This window comes from Puma concolor, chromosome C1 (assembly GCF_028749965.1).
Source record: "Puma concolor isolate L17-30 chromosome C1, mPumCon1.1.hap2, whole genome shotgun sequence".
In the NCBI taxonomy this organism is placed as follows: Eukaryota; Metazoa; Chordata; class Mammalia; order Carnivora; family Felidae; genus Puma; species Puma concolor.
The window spans coordinates 207446188-207471055 of NC_141674.1; the positions used below are offsets into that span (position 1 = coordinate 207446188).

Below are 24868 nucleotides of genomic sequence, written 5' to 3' on the forward strand. Positions count from 1 at the left end.
AACACCGTGGTGAAAAAAAAAAAAAAATGACAAGCAAAATCAAAAGCAGTCTTGAGTTTTGTGTACACATATTAACACTCAAATGCTTCTCCCTAATAAGTTTCGGGATTAACAAATGTTTGTCAAAAGAAACTGCGCTGAGCAATTGAAGTCTAATTTGAAATGGAACCACGACGGTCTAATACATATATGCATGAAATGAGGACACTCGCTAACAGGCACGGCTGCCACCAAATATGCAATTTACATACATTACACACTAATAATCTCAATTTTAATATTATTCTTTAAAAGCGACTGGATGGGCGGCGGAGCTAAAGGTTTTCTTTTGTAAAATGCGAATAAGAACAAAAGTTGATCCTGGTTGTCCTCTGCCGTTAACCACGATCTCATTACTGTGAGGAGCTATTGGCTCTTTCTTGGGTCTGCCCCATCCCCTCCGAGCTGCGAGGATACAACCAGACCTCACAGATGAGTGGTCGACAGCCTTGATGAGACGTGCAGACCTGTGCTTTGTTCCTTAGGTGACGAGCGGCGAGCAAACATTCGAGCATTTTTAAGCCTTGTACACAACGAGTCTGCAGGAGAATTTTTTTTCTTTCCTCAGCAGATTATCCATGAAATAGGACAGGTGTACTGGTTACTCAGTTACATCTTATCCCAGACCGGGACGAAAATTTGAGATGAGGCCTCCGAGCATAGCTCTTACCGTGGGGATTTATTAATAACAGTTATAGGTTGCTTAACACAAAACTTTTTTTTTGTAATTTAAGCCTATTTTCTTATTTTGTTGTTGGTTTCACCCATAAACCAGAAACGAAAATCTGCCCATCTGCTCTACACATAAAATGTGTTCATAATAATCCAGATTTATACCAAATGTATTTTTAAGTATTGCTGAATCGAGAGAGCACTAAAAATTTATGGCCTCTGAGGTTGCAAAGAGGATTTCCTCTTTTTTAAGGAGGAAAATGCTTAAAATGAACATAGGAAAGGCTCAGAAAGCTTCTTGGATATCAAATGGCTCCGTAGGAAAAAAAAAGAAAAAAAAAAAGGTCCATGATATAAGAGTAAATGAATCAAAACCATATGGATCAAATTTTCCCTAAAATACACAGTTTGAAAAATTAAGGAGGAAAAGTGCTTGGCAAAATGTGTTTTAGGTTTTACCAAACCCAAAACATTTGAAGAATCATTTGCAATGGTTGATGAACCCTAAATGCAGCCAAGTTGGCCCATTTTTGTATACAACATAACAGTAAAAAAAAGAGAGAGAGAGAGCTTTCTAGAAACCATGTAACCCCACCGATACTGTATTTTACTCAAGAAATCATTAGAAGCTGTGACCAAAAACTGTGGTGACTGTAGACGTGGGATGGGGGTGGGGCACGAAATGATAGAAGTTTGTGAAATTAATTGGCCTTGTTTTTGGGGTTTGGCTATGTATGTTCTGGGGGGGGGGGCAGTGAGGGGAGTGTTTCTTGCAAAGGAAAGTTAATTGGAAGAACATGGGCCAAATGTTAATTAGTCTCATGTCTTAAGCATCTGGTAGTATTTCCTCGGCACTTCATACTCCAAGTCGACATTCCTTTTTCTCTCCTGCATGTGCAGCAAGGTGCTGGTAACATGCCATCCGGGTCTGCAGGGGGAAACGCGTGGTCTCTATTTCCCTGCGTTCTGTCTGCATTGTCCCCACACCAAGAGAACACAACTTTTCGAAAGAAGGCTGCTACCAGGGCGGGGCGGGGGAAAGCCCTCGCTAGAGTGACTCAAACGGTTTTCTTCTCCGGGGCTGTTTGTCATTCATGATACAAGCCCCATCTCCTAAAGGCGTTATGTAGTTCAAACAAAATGCAATTCAGAGACGGCAGAAAAGGTTCGGGCCATAGCCTATCCCCTCTGTCACCCATCACTGAGACTCTTGCCTCAGGTCCCCCTGACAGATCCAGTCTTTAGGGGAATATGAAGGCAAACCCTCCATTTGTGAAGCTTTTGGCCACGCCTGCAGGGAAATCAGGTCAAATATCATCAGTGCCAGAGCCTATGGAAAACTTGCTAGGCTATGACGCTTCTTCAGCAAGCGAAATGTGTGTACTTTGTGTTTATACAAGAATAACAATTGGAAGAGAGAGAGATTTGGCTCTTAAGTCCGCCGGTAACTCACCCTGTCATTTAGATGACCGCGTTGCACTGGCCTCAGTTTTTCCATAAGAAAAATGGCCGTGTTCCTCAGATATAGTTACTGATTTCCTCAGAACAAGATAAACTTGCCAACGATTAGGTGGTGCACAGACCCTTTCAGCAACTCGAGGAAGGCTATGCCCAAAGTTCCTAACAGTTTTTGTCAATATTCTGATATTTTGTTCAGATGCGTGTCAGTCCATTGCTGCTCAAATCTGGCCAGCTGGACAAGTGTGACCTTCCTGAGTCACTGCTTCACACCTGTCCCTCATGAGGCTGAGACCCTCCCTGAGAAAAGCACTGAGGACATTTAAGAAATACCATTTGGCTAATGGCTCCGATTCCAAGCTTCAGAGGAATCTTTGCTTGAGGGAGCAGACGTGTTGGAGGCTCCAAAAGAAACGCACGCACACACAGAGAAACAATCTGCCCTTCTTTATGGTGGTGTCTATTAATTTCTTGACAGGAAACTAGAAAGCCCACACCATCACAGTTCACACACATTCTAGTTCGTGAGTTCCAAGTGTGAATGGCCAACACCACTAGAAAAAGAGTCAAATAAAATGGGCAAATTATTTTCAACATGTCAACCAGCCTCCACTGGAAAGATCTACAATGAATTGACCATAATAACTCCAAAACCATTAGGCCCGATTCCATTTAAGTTAGTAGGTAGGGAAAGGCCTCTGATGAAATGTAACGGTAGAAAGAAGAAAGCTATATACACTAGTATCTCAGTTATATATATATATATATATATATATATATATATATATATTTTTTTTTTTCAAAGTTTATTTATTTCTGAGAGAGTGTAAGCAGGGGAGGAGCAGAGTGAGGGGGAGAGAGGATCCAAAGCACACTCCGCGCTGACAGCACAGAGCGCAACGCAGGGCTCGAACTCACCAACCGCGGGATCATGCCCTGAGCCAAAGTCAGATGTGCAACTGACTGAGCCACCCAGGTGCCCCAGTTATATGTTTCTTTAAAGGCATAAGACTCAAAAAATCTGGAAGGCAATATGCAAAAATATTAACAGTATTGCCCAGGGGAGTTTTTTTTTCCACTCTGAAGACACTCTTAAAAAAATGTTTTCCGGGGCGCCTGGGTGGCGCAGTCGGTTAAGCGTCCGATTTCAGCCAGGTCACGATCTCGCGGTCCGTGAGTTCGAGCCCCGCGTCGGGCTCTGGGCTGATGGCTCGGAGCCTGGAGCCTGTTTCCGATTCTGTGTCTCCCTCTCTCTCTGCCCCTCCTCCGTTCATGCTCTGTCTCTCTCTGTCCCAAAAATGAATAAACGTTGGAAAAAAAAATTAAAAAAAAAAAAAATGTTTTCCATTTTCTACAATAACCACGTAGTACCTTTATTATTGGGGGAAGTTAAAAGATTGGTAGACAAACTGAGTGAAGCTGCAAAAGCATGTAAAAAATGTATTAGCAAGAGTATCAGTTAACCTGAACCAAAAGTTTAGAAAATTTGTCTCTACTAAATGATTTTAAAATATGACAAAAGCCCCCCCCCCCCCGGACCCGCCGCTATTTTTCATGAAACCTGTTTCCTCTTTGCCCAACTGTGTACTCTCATGGGGGAGAGCCTACTATGGGCCGAGCCTCCCAGCTTCCAACCTCAAATCTCTCTATCTGGTGGTCTTCAGCAGGCCTCAAGCAAGCTCTCTGAGCCTCGGTTGATTTGTCTGCATATCGGATGGTCCAGAGAGAAGCAGGGGAAATGTAGGAGTAGGAGAGGAAGAGGAGACATGGAAGGATTAGTTCCATTTTGAATATCATATGATCTAACATGTTAATAAGCACTTCTATATAATAAGTCATAAGGCTGAAGACCCTTCCTCTTTATTTATTTTTGAAAGGGAGACAGAGTGAGCAGGGGAGGGGCAGAAAGAGAGGGGGGCGGGGGGGGTGGAGAGAGAGAGAACCCCAAGCGGGCTCCACGCTGTCGGCGCAGAGCCTGACGCAGGGTTCGAATTCGTGAACCATGAGATCGTGACCTGAACTAAAACCGAGAGTCGGATGCCTAACTGACTGAGCCAACCAGGTGCCCCTAAAGACCCTTTCTTTACTCTCTTCTTTGGTTAATAGGTAAACCGGGCTGTTCAAAGTGGCCTCGTCTTCAAGTTGTCTTTACAATATTCCTAACAAAGCCAAACAACCAAGGCTTGGTCCTCCCCCCTTGCTTAAATAGAGGCGATCCTGAGAAGTGATGAATCCCAAAGCTATAGAAATCCAAGTTCTAATTTCCAATTCTCCTACTCTGTTGTTTTTTAAATGTTTGGCATGATTCTGATCCACTCGCCATCTTTCACTCCCCAGCTCTGCCTGAAGAAATAAGGAGGAATTTCATCATGCATTATTTGTCCCTTTTCCAACTCACTGGGGATGTTGTGAGGACTAAAACAACATGGATTCCCCGTGGTAGTTTGAGGGGGAAATGTCTGGCTGAAATGCAAAATATCCTGAATATGTATGAAGTAATAGGTGAGAAAATTAACAGAATATGGAAGAGCATAGAAAAGAAATACTAGAGGAGTTGCCTGTGGAATTTTCCATTGCTTGATATTGGAATGATTCCCACTCTACTGTCAACTCTGGAATCATAAAATGAAAGATTAACAGTTTCAAGACTAAGTGCTAATAGCTCCAATTATATACTATAAAACATATAATATAATATACTGATTATAACATACAAGCTCATACGCTTACACGAAGCCAGGAGTTTCACTTCTAGAATACAGATTTGTGTCATTCTTCTGGTTGCTGCTGAACAGGAAAGAAATGCCAAGGGAGTGCTGGGTCTCACCTTACAGAAGCAGTTAGGGTTATTGAGGGTTACTTTTATTAAAACATTCAACCAAACCGTGTTCAAAACAGCTCTGCTATGGCCCCAGACTACTGATGCTAAAAACCGCAGAGATAACTACTTCTGATGTAACTTCTAAACTGTAGAAGAAGCTTATACCCTCTAAATCTGGGCATTTTAAAGAGGAATCTACTAATCGAAGTCTATGGTTTTCATGCAAAAGCACATTTACAAATGCCAGCACTTGGAAATTAAATGTATTAGAGTCCTGTAAGAAGCACGTTCATTGTTTTCATGTTGTTATTTTTCAGCCGAGGTTTAAAGCCACCTTATTTCTTATCCCAGGATGTGCTATAGGAATCTATGAAACTTAATTACATTGACTGTTACAAAAAAGGATTTATGAACTTTTGCCTTTAGGCAGAAATGTTTATTTCATTGCCTTTGCTATTCATTCTTTTCAACTCCGACGGCTTTGAACTTTTCAGCTGCTCAGAGTTATCACCCTCGTGCAGAGCCCAGGAACTGCACTCCCAACACACAAACCACAAGTTGAAGAAAACGAAGAAGGCGAAGATATATGAGTCGTTATTTTGGCCACCCTTTGTGCCATTAAAATCTCATTTTCTGCCTATTAGAATGCCCTCTTGGTGCTTAGGCAGCGGTGATAGTCGGTGATTAGTGTGTAATTGAGTATAATTGTCTTTTCACTTTTCATTTCTGTCATTCTGAGCTTCTCTCTGTTTTTCTCACCACCAAGAGGAAAAAGGGGGTTAAGAAAAGATAAAGCTGTTAAAACTCTCACTCTCCGCCCTGAAGAGATTCTCGATTGCAATTATAGATTGCAACCCCTTTGTGACATTTCTCCAAATTTAGTGGGCAGCTATCCTCACCACCTGGGCCAAGAGCTCTCTTAATAAAATCAAGCGATCTGTATTTAAACTAGTGCTAATAATGTCAACCTCACACAGATGCCACATGTAGGAAATTTATCCAACCCTCCAACATGCAATTACCAAGGCAATTTATTAATATGATCTCTGAAGAAAGGCTCACAGTCCAATGCAAATTAGAAAAACAATTACAACATTCAAATATCTATATATTCCCAAAGTAGCAGTAATTCTCCTAATCTGTGCATTTATAACTCATTTATCCCAGAGTTCTGTAGTCATCAGCTGATCTCTCCCCACGCAATTTGTTTGCTTCCCCTCCGATCGCTTTATAAAAGCTTTGGTGTTTTAATATTGGGTGCTTTTGTTCACAACCGTATCAGCTGATCAAGTACCTTTTTGAAAACAACAACAACAACAACAGCAACAAAGGTGCGTGAGCTTCTGACCCAAAGCTCAGACCTAGGGGTGGAGCCAACCACTGCCTTGACAACTCGGGGTAAACAAAGAATATCCACGATGACCTTAAAAATCACTTGGGTTTTAAGTCCAAGCTCCAACTTTTGATACGGGCCCGTAGGAAGGGTGGAGAGAAAGGAAACCAGAAAACTGAAATCATGTGGCTTGTAGAAAGAATACATTATGGTTTAAATTTGGCAATTCATTATACGACCGCCTCGGGGAATTGACTGTTCGGTTCTGGTATACAGCAAATCGTCTGTCTGGAAACACGGGACTGACCTGAGGTGAAAGGCCATTGCCAATGGCGGGGTTCATGGGGTTGGAGGGTCCAGACGGAGGCACAAAGCTGTCTGTATAGCTGGAAAATCCATGCCTGGTGCTGGGGAGGCAGTAGGCAGTGTTGCCGTCTGGGTTCGAAGGAAGAGTGCTTTGGTGTACTGTGCTCGGAGGAAGAGGCTGAGGTCTGTGAACGGTGCTGCTGGGATCCGACACGGCTGCAAGGGAGAAGACTGTCAGCTCGGAGGCACCGATGCAGGCCAGCAGAAGACGGTCACATCACCGAGCCACCGGCGGTATCTACCGCTCAGACCAAACAGTAATTTCAAACTGCATTCCATAACATGCGTATAGAGCCACTCATAACAGCCACAGCCACATCTCTGCACTTACGCGCAAGTACGTAACTGACGTCCATACTTCCCTGGCATACTCACCCAGAAAACGAGAGCAGAAATCACGTTAACAATGATAATGAGCCTATTTTGGTAGCGAATGTTATTAATCAGGGTAAGGATTAACCAGTGTCAGAATCGCAAGGCTCACATTTCTTGTCAAATATTCTTTTTTTTTTTTCATGTTTATTTATTTTTGAGAGAGAGAGAAAGAGAGAGAGGACCAGCAGAGGAGGGGCAGAGAGAGAGGGAGAGAGAGAGCATCCCAAGCAAGGTCTTTACTACCAGCTCGGAGCCCAACGCAGGGCTCGAACTCACCAACGGTGAGCGAAGATCAAGCCAAGATCAAGAGTCAGACGCTTACCAACCGAGCCACCCAGGTGCCCCCGGTCAAACGTACTTTCAAAGCACCTAAATATTCGTGTGGAACATCTGCAGTGCTATCTTTCGTAATCCCAAGTAATTTATCACTTATCCCATTTACCTCTGTATGCCATCCAGCAGTGACTTTATCAAAGCTTACCTTCGCTCGATTACTATTGTTAGTAACCATCATAGGACTTTAGTTAACTGCAGACTGGAGTACAAACGAAGTAAAATTTTAATAAAGCCATAGCTAATCCCATATTGATTTAGGAGAGCTGTTTTGTTTGGTCTCATTGTTTTTGTTTTAAAATAATGAAATCGTATTACATTATAGCACGGTTCATCTAGAGAGATCCAAATAATGTCATAGAGCCAACTATGTTTCTGAAATGTGACAGGTACATGTAGGATCACCTGATACCATGCAATCAACCTACAAGTAGCAACAACGTCAGCATCGCCCCGGGTTCCCCTGGCTGTGTAAAACAAGCAGCAGAGAAAGCCTTGGGAGTTACGCTTCAACCCCTGGACTCCCCCTTCCCCCATACCTTGCGGAATAGCTGTGGGCTGGTAAGATGTCTCCGACAGCTGGTATGTTGGCAGAGTCGGCATGGCGGTGGGAGGGAACCCCCCCGGAATGAGATGGTTGAAGGCCATCAGTTGATTGGCCCCAGCTTGCTTCCTCCATCTTGCACGGCGGTTGCTAAACCAAACCTATGGATTTAATTTAAAATTTGAGGATTTCACTGATGAAATAATAGTACATTCTTAAAGAATTTTTCATGCTAAAACAGATGAAAGGCCCCTTACGGACCTTCTGTGTTGTATTGTCAGGGGAGAAAGGAGAGTTAAATGTCAGGGGTCGGGAGAGGGGTTTCCAGGACCAACCTCGGGCCCGCGGAGCCCCCACAAGCCCCATGGCGACCATGGGCAGGGATGGCTGAGCATGACTGGGAACCACAGGAGCTCTCCACTGTCCCCATCACCAACACCTACCCACCTCGATCTCTTTCCACATCGAAGCGAGGACACAAGCACCTCTCGGACCCGTACGTGACATATATCCTAATTAGGGCTTGCCTATCACGCTAACTTTGTATTTAATATTTTCATCAGTCTGACTTAGCATTTCTATGTTATAAGCATAGCTCCTGTGTCATGATAATTGATTAAATGAAGCCATCTTACCATCTCTTTCAAAGCTGACACATTGTTCTGGTCTTAATGGAAATAAATGCCAAAGAGGTAAGTATTTCAAGAAATGAAAGCATTTTATTTAAGAAGATCCTTTAAATAATTAGTTTATTATTTCTCTCAACAACAGCTTAAAGCACCTAATCTACGCTATGCCAAGCACTATGATAACCACATATACTCAGAAAAACTTTGGTATAATATAGTAAAATGCCTTGAAAGAATTCAAAGTAAGTAGCCGGAGAGATGGCAACCATAGGGGTGAGAAATGTAACTTTACACCCAAATGTTAAGCAACTGTGATATAAGGCTTTTAATGGGACCCATCATCTTGCTCAATTCTTACAGCTGCAGCTTCAAAGTGGAACCTTTTTTTTAAAGTTTGTTTATTTATTTTTGAGGGCAGGAAGGGGCTGAGAGAGAAGAAGAGAGAAAATCCCAAGCAGGCTCTGCGCTGTCAGCACGGACCTGACGCAGGGTTCCAACTCACAAACCATGAGATCATGACCAGAGCTGAAGTCGCTTAACCAACTGCGCCAACCAGGCACCCCTTAAATGTGGAACCTTGGATGATTTGAGACAGCGTGTATGTGACGTTTCCCTTAAAATCAGAGAGTATTTCTACCAACTAAAGATAGTCTAAGTCCTATATCAGAAGTTCGTCGAAAACTTCACATGGATAAAGTACTGTGCTTGGGGGTCAGAGGGAAAAAGGGATGAATAAAATGTCAGTATAAGCCAGAATTCCCTGCACTCCAGCAGCTTTCAGACTTGTCCTCTGGAATGCACAGAGCGCTTAAGGAAACCAAAATAATCGCTGCCTGGAAGCAGAAGCTCCATATTTGGAAATGCAGAGCATCAGGGAGCGTTTGGAGAGGGGACGGAATTTGAATTCATTTTAGAATATGGATATGATTTTAACAAAAGGTCACTCCTGATGGAGGTGATAATACAGGAGACCAGAGTGTCCAAGAAAAGGTAAGACCTGATTTCCTTACAGAGCAAGGTTAACAATTAGACAACTTCATTGTTTTGTTTTTAAGTCATGGAAACTTTTAACAGAGTGGGGGGAAGACTTTCTCCATCTTGGAGCAAGAAAACCCAGTTTAACAAATACCTTGCCAGGGTATCTGCTTAAACTTTTGTGATTCACCCAAGCATTTGCCTGGAAAGCAGTCTAGTGTTCTCCTGCCATGTTGTAAGACACTGGTAAGGAAAGCTGTTTGAACTTCCTCAAAATACTAGCATTTAATGCTCCTTAAGTTTCCAACGGGAAAAGAAGGGAAGTCAATATTTTCCCATGTTGATACATAATTGAATTAGAGTTTTACTTAACTTAATAAATTGCCACCTGGGATAATAGAACCATGAACAGCAAGCAGTCAATTTCAGGTTTGTATCAACTGTGTTTTCTCACTGCAAAGCTAAGCATCTGTTATCATGACTCCCAGAAGTGCTTAGCACAAGCTGTTTGGGGCTGAAGGAGGCTGAGAGTAAGGAATGTGGGCTGTGTTCAAGCCTGAGTGTATTGTACTATCCCACACACCGTGGTCGTATTTTATATTATAAACCCTTCAGATTAATGAGTCACACGCGGCCCAGGTGAAGTGATCTCTGACACCTATGTGCACTGTCGGCTGGGAAGAGAGCTGAATTTTCAAAAGTTCACTCATTCGGACTAGCTATCCTCCCTTCTTCTGTTGAGATCGTTTGTGAAGAACTGAGTCCATACTTCCATCGTTATCAGAACATGCTCCCGACCTCTCTGTGCCAACCTCCTTCTGTAACCTTTAGATAAGTAGACCAAGTTTGATTTATCCAGTGGGTGGTGATGCCTGATCACTCCTTCAATCTCAACCTACTTTGATCCAAGATCACTCTAACTCCTCCATAACCCACTTTTTTTTTTTTTTTTACATGAAAAATGTCTTTGCTCAAACAAGAAGTAATAAGAAACATCACAACTTCCTACAAATATCTTCAGGCATCCGAAAGACTAGGGATGTATGGTTTTGGGGGGTTTTCTTTTCATTTTTCCAAAATGATACAAATACTGAAGACACTGAGTAAACCTACCAGGAGTTGTATTTAAAAGTTCTTAAAGTATTTACAATGCGATTTCTATTATACCTACCACAAAAGATGACGAGAAATTGTTGGGGGAAGCAAATCTTTACTGCAAAACAAACCTTCGACAGGAGGTTCAAGAGTTTGCCAGTGGAAGGAATTTAAATGATGTTTAAATTTAGGCTAAATAAATCCAGAGGGCTATTCCTGAGAGAACCAGAGATTACTAAGGACTGTCCTTCCTGTCTCTAGCCATTTAACCAGATTTTTTATTATCTTGCCATTGCATTTCCTAGAACCAGCTGTATCTGCCAAAAGAAACATTAATATATATATTAACAATAATATATATAATTTTATATATATTTTATATATAATTTTATAATTACATCCGAAAGTAGTCCTTGCCTTCTTTCTACTTTGAAACTCATAAAAGACGTAGCTACTGTTTTTAATAGGAAAAAAGTGTCCTTGAAATAACCTTCATTTTCAATATCTAAACTGACCAAGCACAGGGATCCTGGGGTACTGTTATGACCCCATCTTTGACTGAAAGACATTCTCTTAGCGTTCAGAGGTCTTATGTTGTATCACTAACATTGTATTCAATATTGTATCACTAATGCCTAAACATCAATCATTCATCTACTAAATGAGCTGGGTGAGTGCACAGCACTGAATAACTTCATCTGAAACGGGCGGAATGCATTTATGACTCAGTTGTTACAATTACTAGAAACTGCTCTTTGTTCTGCAAAGAATAGCATGGGCAACAGAAACAAACCGGCCTCTGATGTTCCAAAGGAGAATATGGGTCTTGCACCAATTTCTTAGCCAGTAGGGCAGAAAGAACAAGTTTTACAAAGTTGGCTACGTACGTGTTAAATGTAAGTCTATGATCTATAATTCAATGTAATCTCACCCTCCCCACACATTACCTGGCCTCCCACATAACACCTAACATGGTAAGGAAGTGGGGCAGGAGGCATACGTTGGTTGATAACGATATCAGCTACAGCTAAATGCTGATAATTAACTTGTATAATACCACAGGGCATCAAAACCCTCCCTCAAAGCAAGTTTTTAATTCATCTGATGAACTGCCACCTGGTTCATTTTCATCTGCCCCCGGATCTTTCCCTACTGGTCCCTCTACAGACCCCTTCCACAAAGCTGTATTCCTGCCTTTGGAAATGATCTTCAGACCCATTTCTGAGGTACTGTACTATCCAATGAATTTTTGAAGCAAAATTTAAATTGATTGAAAGATCCTCATCACATCATGATAACTGTGGGAAAAAAAGATAATGATCCACAAAAAGAGAATAAGGTTTTCTTAAACTTTTCTCTTCTTGGGTCACATACATAACCAATTTGTCCAGACTTTCAACAATACAAGTTGAAGAAAGCTTTGTGCTTTAAAAGATACAATAATACCTTTTATTTGCCCAGGTACAATGCAGACCGGGCAAAAATTGAATCCCATGCCCCCCACCTTGCTACCTCTGTGACCCTGAACAAATTGTTGACTATCTGTGGGCCTCTGCTTTCTCATCTTCTAAATGGGAGAAACAAAAAGCTACTTTACAAGATTGTTGTGACAATTAAGTAAGACACTACAATCAAAGCCCTTGAAAGAACACCTAGGATGTATTTAGTGTTTAATAAAAGTTAGCTATTGGGGTGCCTGGGTGGCTCAGTCGGTTAAGCGTCCGACTTCGGCTCAGGTCATGATCTCATGGTTCGTGAGTTCGAGCCCCATATTGGGCTCTGTGCTGACAGCCCAGAGCCTGGAGCCTGCTTCTGATTCTGTGTCTCCCTCTCTCTCTGCCCCTCCCCTGCTCATGCTACGTCTCTCTCTGTCTCTCAAAAATAAACAAATGTAAAAAAAATAATAATAATAAAAAGTTAGCTATGAAGTATAAACATCATGCCGTCACTATCTTAGACACCCAAGAATTAAACCCTTGCTTTGTCTTCCCAGCTCTGTGGTCTACAGCCAAAGCCTTTTGTGCCCATGAGCAAACAGGAAAGTGCCCAAATAACACCTCAAATAATTGAAAGCCAGTTTGGCTTGAATGGAGACTTGGGTTAAATTTGCTTCCAAGTTTCATGGATTAGTGCTAATTATCCCATGGTGTAAGTCTAATTTTGCCCATCAAGAAATTACTGGTTCAGATTTTTGGTGTGGTTCTCAAAGGCAAGCTAACCTACATTATTCCAGATGGGTTATTTCAAATGTAATTGGAAAAATGGGGAGAGGATATAATACTTAATGCTTAGAAAGGGAATTCACAGCATTTAAAATGCTTGATTAAACACAACATTCAGCGATGTGTAATGTGACAAGGCCAACATAGTGCTTTCCAAGTAGGTAAATTCGGGATAAGCTGCAATATCCCTGGACCTTCTCATTCACTCCACACCCCCTCTCTTTCCACATCCCACTCTCCCAGTGCTGCTTTCCAGCTGTGACCACTGTACAGAGAACAGGTCGGGGGCGGGGGGAAGAATGGGTAAGGTTGACAAGGAGAAGCGCCAGGCTCTGAGGAATGTCAGAGGACCGTGAACACACAGAAAGGCAAATTCAACTGCATGCATCTTCATTCACCCCAAGAGCAAACTCCTGCTGAGAATTTCAGGGTGATGATATTTTTGCATCATTACGGAATTCAGGCCCAAATGTTCCATACCTATCTTAACTTCTGAATGACACAGATTTGCTGGATGGCTTCAAATTCCCATTGGATCAAAAATCCAAGAAAACACGTGTTTGGCGAGAATGTAGAGAAAAAGGAGCCCTCGTGCACTATTGGTGGGAATGCAAACTGGTACGGCCACTGTGGAAAACACTATGGAGATTCCGTAAAAACTTAAAAATAAAACTGTCATATGATCCAGTAATTCTACTACTGGATATTTACCCAAAGAATATGAAAACACTAGTTCAAAAAGCTATATTCACCTTTATGTTTACTGCAGCATTATTTACCATAGCCAAATTATGGAAGCAGCCTACATGCCCATCGATAGATGAATGGATAAAGAAGATGTGATATATACATAGATAGATATACATATACATATACATATACACATACATATACATATACACATACATATACACATACATACATACATACAACGGACTCAGCCATAAAAACAAATGAAATCTTTCCATTTGCAACAACATGGATGGATCTAGAAGTTATAATGCTAAGTGAAATCAGAGAAAGACAAATACCATATGATTTCACTCATGTGAAAACTGAGAAATAAAATAAAGAAAAAAGAGATGAACCAAACACCAGACTCTTAACTATAGAGAACAAACTGATGGTTACCAGAGGGGAGGTGAGTGGCAGATGGATGAAATAGGTGAAAGGGATTATGAGGACACTTATTCTGATGAGCACTGAATAACGTATAAAAATGTTGAATTTCGGGGCGCCTGGGTGGCGCAGTCGGTTAAGCGTCCGACTTCAGCCAGGTCACGATCTCGCAGTCCGTGAGTTCGAGCCCCGCGTCGGGCTCTGGGCTGATGGCTCAGAGCCTGGAGCCTGTTTCCGATTCTGTGTCTCCCTCTCTCTCTGCCCCTCCCCCATTCATGCTCTGTCTCTCTCTGTCCCAAAAATAAATAAATGTTGAAAAAAAAAATTTTTTTTAATGTTGAATTTCACTATATTGTACACCTGAAACTAATACATCATTGTGTGTTAACTATACTGAAATTAAAATCAGTCAATCAATCACTCAGTCCCTATTGGATTTCCCTGAGAATCTCACATTACTGATGAGAAATCACGCATCCTAGATATTTAGTTATTTACTTATTTTGTTTTAGAAAGAGAGAAAGAGAGGGCAGGGGAGAGGGGCAGAGGGAGACAAGAGAGTGAATCTAAAGCAGGCTTCATGCGCAGTGTGGAGTCCAACACAGGGCTTGATCCCACGATCCCAGAATCGTGAACTGAGCCCAAATCAAGTCAGTTGCTCAATTAACTGAGCCACTCAGGTGCCCCTTAGTTATTTTTAATCGGGGGATGGGAGAGGGGAAGATGACATTTGAGAATATGACAAAGTCAGGGACCCCTCTCTGGTTAACGCTTGTGTATACACATACATATGCACACACGCACACACACACGCACACACACACACGCACACACACACACAGAGGCAGAGGCAAAGGCACAAAATTGTGTGTACAAATCTCAAGTCCCCTAGATTTCTTGAAGTTCTTCCATGATTATCCTGGTCATCTGTGGACCCAAACTGAGATCATCTGATCTAACCTATCCCATATTTGAAAACAAAACAAAACAAAACAACAACGACAACAAAAAACTGAAGCCAGCAGGATTACAGCAGAATCAAGTGACTTCCTCAACAAAACACGTTTGGCAAGCTGAGACCAAAACCCACATCTTGTGACTCCTAATTAAATGCTGTTTCCTCCAACAGCTTCCTTTGCTGTCTTCCATTATCCTGGTGGGAAAAGTGATACTTCTCTGCTTTGTGGAGTTCTCAGATGGAATATTTCCCAAAACTTTTGCACATCATAAATATTTGCATTCTTCCCCACAAAACGAATGCTTCCCATTATTTGCATAATAATACCCAGGAGGGAAATTGGGCACATCAGTCTTTGGTGTAATTCTTAGATTGTGTACTCAGATTCGGTTGTGATAAACACGACATAGCTACTGTCTAAACAAATTTTTATGAAATACTAACAAACGCCTAAGTTATTATACGTTAATGCCATCTGTACCCAGAAGACTTTAGAAATATTTTACTCAGGGGGAAAAAATAGAATGTAGACTTGTTTGGGGGGGGGGGGCTTCGTTTGGTGTTTGGTTTTCCCAGGTGCCCCAAATTAAACTAACTCACACTTTCTGGCTATCACTCAAGCTGAGTTGACTTTGTTACTGCTTTCCCAGATCCTTCTAAAAACTAAAGGATTTTGTTCTGGCATTTTAATCAGTGATTAACTAGTCCCTTCTTTTTCCTGCTGTGTTAAGTAAAAGATCCATATGCCGGGTGTTGTAGGGAATTTGTTAGGCTGTAGATCATAGCTGTGGTGCAAGACATGATGTGTCTCAAGGGAACTAATGAAGCTATAAGGAATGTAAAGAGTCACCGGGTTAAAGCCACATTAGGACAGCTGTTAGGTTAATGAGGGCCCTGCTTTGGAGAGGAGGTCACTGTATAGAAAAATATGAACCACTCTTTATTGGTTTGATCCCATGTCCTCTGCAAGTTCATGGGCCTTTCTCATTCTCCTCTGACATTCACGGAGCCAGATGTGAATGCAGGGCACTGCGCAAATTGCAAGGGCTTGAGATTTATTCCGTCCCCCGTCCTTGTTTTTGGCAAAGGCAGGAACGAGGTACAACAACACTGAACATTCTTTTAGTTTCCCGTCACTCTCTTTGTTTGATTTCTTTAAAATCCGTGCTTATTTTTTGACTCCGAGTGCAGAGCTGTCTTCTGTCTGTCTAAAGGACAGACTCGGGATGTGGGCTTGACCAACAGGGAGTATAGGGACCAAAGCCTGGAATCTAGTGGGCACTCAATAAAAGTTTGCTGGAAGAACAGAGATTGGAATGGATCTGACTTCAGATTTAAATCAGGTCATCACAGAACTATAATAAAACAATTAGATTTGAGGTATATCATATTTGTAACACTGTGATATGTAATAACAGAATACGTACACCACATATATTATATAATACAGTATTTATGTACACATAGTATCATAATTTGTGGTTAGTGGTGGTCATTTCTGGAGAGGAACACCGTATCCCAATGTAACAGGTAGAGAGATTCAATAGTTCCAGCTGTAAAACACTTGCACCATAACACCTCCCCAGATCTGTGGCCCTTCTCTTCACTCACCCTTCCATCCACGTCCTGCTTACACAATCGGTTGCCTACATTCCAGCTCTGGCTACCTTTGGCCACCGTCCTTTCCCTTCCACTCCCATGGCCACTGACCCGTTTCATGCCCACGGCTTCCACTGCCTATCACATCAACTGTGAGAGCCTTCCCCTGAAACCCAAGCCCTCCACAGGATGTGCTCAGCCTAGATGTCCAACTCTATTCCTCCCTGCCCCCTCTTACCTCTCCCTAGCCTCCAGCCAAATTGAACAATTCACTGTGCCTTCAACATGAATGGAAATGAAATGTCACCAGGTCTGTAACTCATGTGGTGACTCACGTTGTATTCACCGCACCCTCCCTGACCAGTGAATTTCTCTTTAGCTTCGAAAGTTCATCTTCAATCGGCCTTCTTCATGAGCCTCTCCTGTTACTCCAGCAAGATCTCATTCTTTCCTCTTCTTAACTCTCACTGCACTCTGCTTCTGCCTTAGGGTACTTGTTATATCTGGTTTATTATTATTATTATTTGTGCTGACTGCATTAACCATATTAGACTGCAGCTCCTTGAGACATTTCTCTTAATCCCTCTTAGCGTCCCTTCACTTTGTTAGCACTATGATACACGGAAAGCCAAGTCGAGTGAGACAGTTCTTCTGACGAGGCTTTGTAACCTGGAAAAGGCTATTTCTGAAAAAGTCTATAACAGGAGAGGTAATCAGCTGCATATGAGACGCACTGATCAATCTAGAGACCAGGTCAACTGAGCAGTTCACTGCTGAGTCTCCAACCTCACTTTGACTATGAAAGTCAAGTCACCGGGAAGAACACAGCATCTCCAGATGAGGCAACTTAACCAGAGAGAGGGGTGCCTGGGTGGCTCATTCGGTTAAGCATCTGGCTCTCGGTTTTGGCTCAGGTCGTGGTCTCACGGTTTCTGAGTTCAAGCCTCTCTGCTGACCGCACAGAGCCTACTGGCGATTCTCTCTCTCCCTCTCTCTCTGCCCCTTCCCTGCTCTCTCTCCCTCCTCTCAAAATAAATAAATAAACGTTTTCAAAAAGGCACTAGAGAGAAAGGTGGGACCTTTATACTACTAAAGGCTACAGTTCACAATGAAGTGCCTTCGCTAACATATTTATTTTCTTGGTTTCAAATCTGCTTCAGATGAGAGGACACTTTTTTGTTTCCTGTCCAGATTCAATCAGGACGTGGCTGTCTGGAGTCAGTACCTGTACTCGGGCCTCCGTGAGCTTCGCCCTCTGTGCCAGCTCCTCCCTGGTATAAATGTCAGGGTAGTGGGTTCTCTCGAAAGCTCGTTCCAGTTCCTCAAGCTGTTCTGCTGTGAAGGTGGTTCGGCTCCTGCGTTGTTTTCTCTTCAGGGGCAAATCTGGTTCGGAGTCAATGTCGGAGCCTTCATCCGATTGGGGTGCTGAGGCTAAAGGCACAAGAGAGAGAAGGTGATAAAATGGGGGTCAAAAAACAAGGGCGACCAAGCCTTAATGATTCAAATCCTAACGTCCATCCCCAATGTCTTCCCTGGGACACCAAGCCCCTCTCTGCAGCATTATATTATTAAATGATATCTCCTCCCCTATTTTGTCTCCAGGCCCCCCAGGCAGAAATCATTGTTCTCTGCATCTGTCAGTCGTGGTCCATTATGAGATCTTAGCAAACAGGGACGGCATTCTTTCACTTTTATGGCCCTTGTCCTTAACACTTAATGGGTACTCCATCTGTGTTTGATGAATGAATCATTTAACTTGGTTCCAAATTAACTTTCTCCAACTTTTACATGAGGAAATCTGTTTAAAACGGTGGTTCTTTAGAAAAAAACTCCAGTGGTGCCTGGGTGGCTCAGTCGGTTAAGTGTCCGACTTCAGCTCAGGTCACGATCTCGCGGTCCGTGAGTTCGAGCCCCGCGTCGGGCTCTGGGCTGATGGCTCAGAGCCTGGAGCCTACTTCCGATTCTGTGTCTCCCTCTCTCTCTGCCCCTCCCCCGTTCATGCTCTGTCTCTCTCTGTCTCAAAAATAAATAAACGTTAAAAAAAATTTTTTAAAAAGAAAAAAATTCCAAAACTAATGTAGTATCTAAAAAGCCAATAATAGTGAACTGTTACAGGATCCCAACAAATTTATAGACTCTACCGCTCCTACAGAAGAAATCATACTTATAGTTAGTATCTTATTACCAGATACTGAGAAATATTTAAGAAGAGTTTAGATACTGTTGATGTAAACCTCCTGAACTGACTCCAGAAAAAGCAGGCATAGTCTAGTGACCTGTCCCTACACCAAAAGTTCAAAGTCTGGGTCTCTGCTGAATGGCGAGCAGCTGCCCAGAGGCTGTCGCCTCATTTGAGGAACACGGTGAAAAATTTAAATACGAGTGCCTGTGTTCAAAAATTGTCGCAGTTGTGAGATGGCCACAACAGAGCATAAAAAGCAAACACAGAGCCCTTCTGAGCACGGGGCCATGAGTGAGTGACTGCACAGGTCACATGTCCCTGAAGCCAGGCCCGTTGCAGGCCCCTTCCCAGCAAGTTTGAGTTTGTCTGTGTTAGCAGACATCAGGGAAGGAGATTTTCCATAGTTAGTGTGTGAGCATCTCCGAAAGAGAGGAAGGAACCGGGAAATTAGATAGGAATTTGCATTAATGATGCAATATGGCATCCGTGAGTTCTGGCAATAACACAGTAACTGTCAGCCTGGAGAGTGTTCTGAGGTTTGTGGGCACAGCAGACACAGGGCTCTGGGCAGGAGCACAGCCATCTCCCGGAGGCCCTGGACATCAGGGCAGTAGCAGGGGGCCATCAGAGGGCTCTCAGGCCACACACTCTGAGCAGAGCTCAGGACACCCAAGGGCCTTGCTCCTGAGCATATCCAAATGCACTCTGAAAACTCCCCAAATAGCTGAGGGATCCTCTGGGGAAGGGGCTGAAGTGTGCTATCTGCAAATGAGGAAGGAATTGTAGATCATTAATGTCATTGTCAAGGTAACTCCTTTGCACACCCAGGCTGTAGGACCCGAGGAAACACAGGTGGTGCCAGAAGCGATGACAAAATGCAAAAAAGTACCAATTCTCATTTATCTTAAACTCCAACAACTCTGCCCTACAGAAATCAAAAATGTCATTCGACTTCAGTATCAATTATAAGCTGCCCAAAAGGGGTACACGTCCAACATAACCCATAAATATAATTTTAATTTTTTAATATTTAATACTTTTGTAATTTACTCACACTCAAACTTGAAAATTAAGAGAGCGAATTAATAATCTATATGACAAATTAAAGAAAAACAAGTTCCTGTACGTAAAAGCAAAATGGAAGCATCATATATAATGCTCTGCTATATGTTAGCCATGAGGCTTGGTTTTTCAATTATGTTGTCTAATTTAACATAAAATGGTTTCATTTTCTTAGTTTATTTTATTTATTTTGAGAGAGAGACAGAGAGAGAGAGAGAATCCCAATCAGGCTCCACACTGTCAGCACAGAGCCCAATAGAGCTTGAACTCACGAGCCAGAAGATCATGAAATGAACCGAGATCAAGAGTTGGATGCTCAACCGACTGAGCCACCCAGGCGCCCCTAAAATGGTCTAATTTGATATAAATCTTGTTTTAGGATACTTAGGAAATAAAACCAGACTTTCTTTAAGTGTGGGAATGTTTCAAAGGAGCAGTAACATGCTAAGAAATGTGCCATACGTTGCATTATAAACTTTAAACGCTCCCAATAGAACTTATGTGTGTATGTGTTTGATAAATGTGAATCCGATTAAAAGCGCTGTAATTTGTGCATCATTGTAGGGCAGTGGATCTTGAGCTGTTGGAGCATCAGAATCACTTGAAAAGCTTGTGAAAACACAGATTGCTGCCCCTAGCTCGTTCCAGAGTTTTCTGCTTTCACAGGTGGTATGCCAACTTTACTGATCCTAAACGATACTTTGAGAACCACCTCTACAGAATATTCCAGACTCTCATTTTCTCTCCCCAAATTCCCCAGTATATAATATTTTTCCTGCTGTAATTTATCAAAGCAACACTTCCACATACATAATACACTTTTCAAGAAATGGATTAGTTGTTCTCCTAAGACCATTGCGTACCATAAAATGCTTCCCTTCCCTTCTTCCAGTTTCTGTTGCCCTGACTTTTCTGTCTTCTGTAAATTCAGGTGCAAACCCCAACAGCATTTAAGGGCTGACCAACAGCTTCCTCTGCCTGTGAGAACCTTAAATCTTTGCTTCCCCTTTCTCTGACTATGATCCCATTAGGATAATAGTATGTGGAAATTTTCATGTTTCCTCTGGGAGTCTCTAGGGTTATTAAATCCTCCCAAGTAAATATGATGTGCCATGCACTGTCAGGTCAATTAATCAACATCACCTCTAGTTTCTGAAGAAAGGGGGCTGCTTACATTTGCGAGTACCAGTGAGAGTTAATTCTGAGGGTCAAGGCCACCGTGTTCCACCTGAACAATCCACATCCCCCTGAATATAAGCTTTGTGAGCCTCTCTCCATCTTGTTCACTGTTGGAAGCCTTGGAACACCATAGGTGCTCAATAAACACATGATGACTGAATGGAAACACCAGGTAGAATTTAAGTTTTGGACCAACACTGATTTCTCTGCCACTATTTTGCACCTTTAAATGGAAATGCTGCCCTTCTGAGTCTCCCAGCATGGACTGAAATGAGGTTCAGGAGTCCACAAATCCTCAAACATTATTTGGAAGTTTTTGCAAGTATTTGCGTAACTGTATTTTTCTGGGAAATAATTATCAATTTTTTCTGAGGATTGTGATTTTTTTTAAAAAAACAAGTTGATCACCAACAGCTAGTAATTAAAAAGACTCAGAACGGGGCGCCTGAGTGACTCAGTTGGTTAAGCGTCGAACTTCAGCTCAGGTCATGACCTCGCGGTTCACCAAGTTCGAGCCCCGCATCGGGCTCTGTGCTGACAGCTCAGAGCATGGAGACTGCTTTAGATTCTCTCTCTCCCTCTCTCTCTGCCCCTCACCCACTCACACTGTATCTCTCTCTCTCAAAAATAAATAAGCATAAAAAAAAATTAAAAAGACTCAGAATGTCTAGGAGTTCAATAATACAGGCTTTGCCACTAAAAATAAAATTTTCTTTGACAAGCTAATAAGTCGCTACTTGTATTTCTAGACTGCTTATTCAAGAGCAGTCCAATGGTTGTGCCTAACTAGGAAAACCTCCATAAAGCACCATTTCAAAAGACACTGAGGAAATGACTTGCCTGATTTCTCTGCAGGAAAATTATCCGAACCAATGGATCCTTTCTGGCAACATGAAGCCACAGTTGTACCAGTTAATTCTAACTTGTCCCCATCTGTACAGCCCAAAAGGATGTGGGCTTGAAGATATGTTAAGTCAGCCACCCAAGACTAATCTACCAGCCAGGAGATACTAGCTACTTCTAAAGATGGAAACACTACCGTGTCTTGTATCACCAATAGAAATAAGATTCATTATTTGTGCAGAACACGAATCACAATAATGTCATGAATGTGAATCATTCCGTTTTTACCAAAAACAAGTCTGACACTTACATTTTAACAGCACAAGAAAAAATATTTTGAAGTTCATCTATTTCACATATTCAACTTTCCTCTAGATACTTGATACAAAATACCTAATCCTCCTAAATATTACAGCAAAGTAAAAACAAGGCTTTTTTTTTTTTTTTTCAGACAACTCAACACAAAGAAATTACAGTTTTTCTAATGCTATGACTTGGACCCCACAAGACAGTTCTCTAAAATAGACTGCCGGGATATAACAACTAGATTAAATATAATCTCTTCAGTAATATAATCTCTTTGGATTACTTCTTCTGTCTAGCCTTAATATTAAGAGGAGATTTTCAATGGCATTTAAGTTACTCAGTCATATTCTACACACGCCTTCACAAAGTTTGCTTTATTATTCATTAAATAGAGATATTGTTCCCCAACTTGAAATTCCAGAACCGCTCTCATAAGAAACCCACACCAACATATGATACATGACTTTTTGAGTGGAGATTGTATTGCTCTAAATTGCATAATTCTCCAATTTTACCCCAATCCATATTCTTATCAGACCTTGAAAGTTTTGACTCTATTTTCAAAACCCCCTCACAATCCATTTTCTGACTTACACATTAGTGTAATTCAATGTCTCCAATGAGCCTGGAGCAAACCTCTCTCTTACCAATGTAAGTACACAAAAACCCTGTGAAATAAATACCCCTTTGTACAAAAAAAGGAAACTGAGACTCAGAGACAACATTATTCAGATCACGTGACTAAGGAAGCTAGGATTTGACCCAGGTGTATGGGGCTTCGGAGGACATTCTTTCTTCTAGCCTGGTATGTTCTAAATAGGTGCTCAGTTCCTTCCTTTCTCTCTCTCTCTCTCTCTCTCTCTCTCTCTCTCTCTCTCTCCCTCTCTCTCTCTCTCTCTCTCACGTGTGTGTGCGCACATGCACACGTGTGCGCGCGCGCACACACACACACACACACACGGTCCTTTTGAAGAGAAATACCAGAAACAAATCCAAACAGGAATTCTAATACAAGTTATTTAGCTGATTGCCACCAATGACTCATTTGTCCCAGGTTTTCAAAAACCTCCTAGAATCAAATGAAATTTATGAAAACACAACCGTTTAATATTATACACCAAATCAATTTCCTGATCGAATTTAACTCCATTCAATGAACATTTATTGAATTCTTTGTATATTCAAGTGTAGTCATTAAACAAGGGTAAAGCCCTAAGAAACTAATCCATTTGCCAAGATGCTGAATGAATTTATTTAAGAAAACAAAATAGTCTGACCATTTGAAGTCTCCCTTAAGAATCATTGCAGAGCCCTGGTCATAAGATCCAGCGTCAATCTAGAAGATACTATTGGTCACAAGCAGTTGAACTGATCACTCATTTTACAGCTTTACTAAATCCTTCTTTTTTGCTATTAAAAACATCTTAGTGAAAGGATCTCAAGCCCTGTAAAGTAACCTCAAACTGTTTTCAGACAAAAGTGCAGGAATAAATAACTTGAAATCTGTTGGGGTATTCACAAGTTATTCAGTAGATGCCCCACAGTGATCCCAGGCCAACAGTCACCTCTCCCCAGGTGCCTCAGTGTTTCAGTTCCGTGCTTTGTATGAAAGGTCATTTCTTCCTTTTCCCTCTCAAGCTAATTTTAGGTCTCAGGAGCCAAATTTTTAGTGACCCCAATGATTTCACATTAACTCCCAAGATTAACCTTGGGAACGTGGACATCATCAGTTTAAAAAAAGAGAGAGAGAGAGAGAGAGAGAAAGAGGTCAAGCATAGGCAACAATCATTACCCCCACAGGATTACAAATTCTTCCTTCGGAAACAAATCAAACTGGGAGGAGAAGGCAGAAGTATTTACCACCAGTGGACCAACCATGAAGTTTAATTAAAGAAGGAATTACAGAATTAGAGAGTATGTCTTTGTCCGTTAACCCCTTGTGACCTCTTCTGTAGCCTGAAGAAATATTTCATCCTAGTTAACGCTATTATACATGAGATCTTACCTCAATTTTATAGGGATTTAGTCACGTGGACTTCTATAATTATTGGTTTCCAGACCAATATAATTCAGGGATGGGAGACAGGCAAAAAATGGAGAAACAAAATAATTCACAAGCATGAATTTGGCACACTGTCTTTCTTCTCAGCAAGACCTTTCATTTGAATAATTAAAGAATCAAAACATGACAACCATTTAAACTCTATGTTTGTCCCAGATATAATACGATGCAATTTACAGACACAGAGGAGGTGGGGGGGGATCTCTCTCTGCGGGCTCTGAGGCTGAACGTCATCATCAGTCATTCACTCTAAGATGGCCCCAGACCACATCAGACGGTCTTTTCGTCTGTACTAATCTTTGCAAGCTCGACCTATCAGCATGTGTACTCAAAGCTGTGTCTTGCTGATTAAAAAATAACAAGAATACAACACAAATTAAAGTAAGAATCGTGCCTGAGAGCTCCCTGAGATCACTTCCTCCCATATCCGAAGGTCTTAGGGGACCTCGCAGGTATATTCCACAAGGTCTTTCACGGGTCAGCTCAAAGTTTGAGGCACCCGCTTGGCTAACTGCAGAATGTCTCCTGCGTTTGTGAGTGTTGCCATCCAGCATGAAGGGGACGATGGGACAGCTAACTGTTTTCTGATGTGAAGTGGCCCTTCTCCACTGAGAGAGATGTGAATGACCTCTCTCGTGTTTACTCGGGTGAAAGCCAGGAGGAGTGAGGCAAGACTGATATTCCCTCACAGACCCA

General features: G+C 41.9%; 1 protein-coding gene across 2 annotated transcripts in view; it reads right to left on the minus strand.

Moving 5' to 3' along the window:
• The window catches only part of PAX3 (paired box 3), a 97908-nt gene that overhangs the window by 14132 nt on the left and 58908 nt on the right, over positions 1-24868 (minus strand). For both annotated transcript variants that reach the window (XM_086719743.1, XM_086719742.1), the window contains exons 5-7: positions 17764-17969; positions 7937-8102; positions 6631-6845 (exon numbers count right to left, since the gene is read on the minus strand). In XM_086719743.1, coding sequence (XP_086575869.1) covers positions 6631-6845; positions 7937-8102; positions 17764-17969 — 587 coding nt within the window. The remainder of the gene's footprint in view (positions 1-6630; positions 6846-7936; positions 8103-17763; positions 17970-24868) is intronic.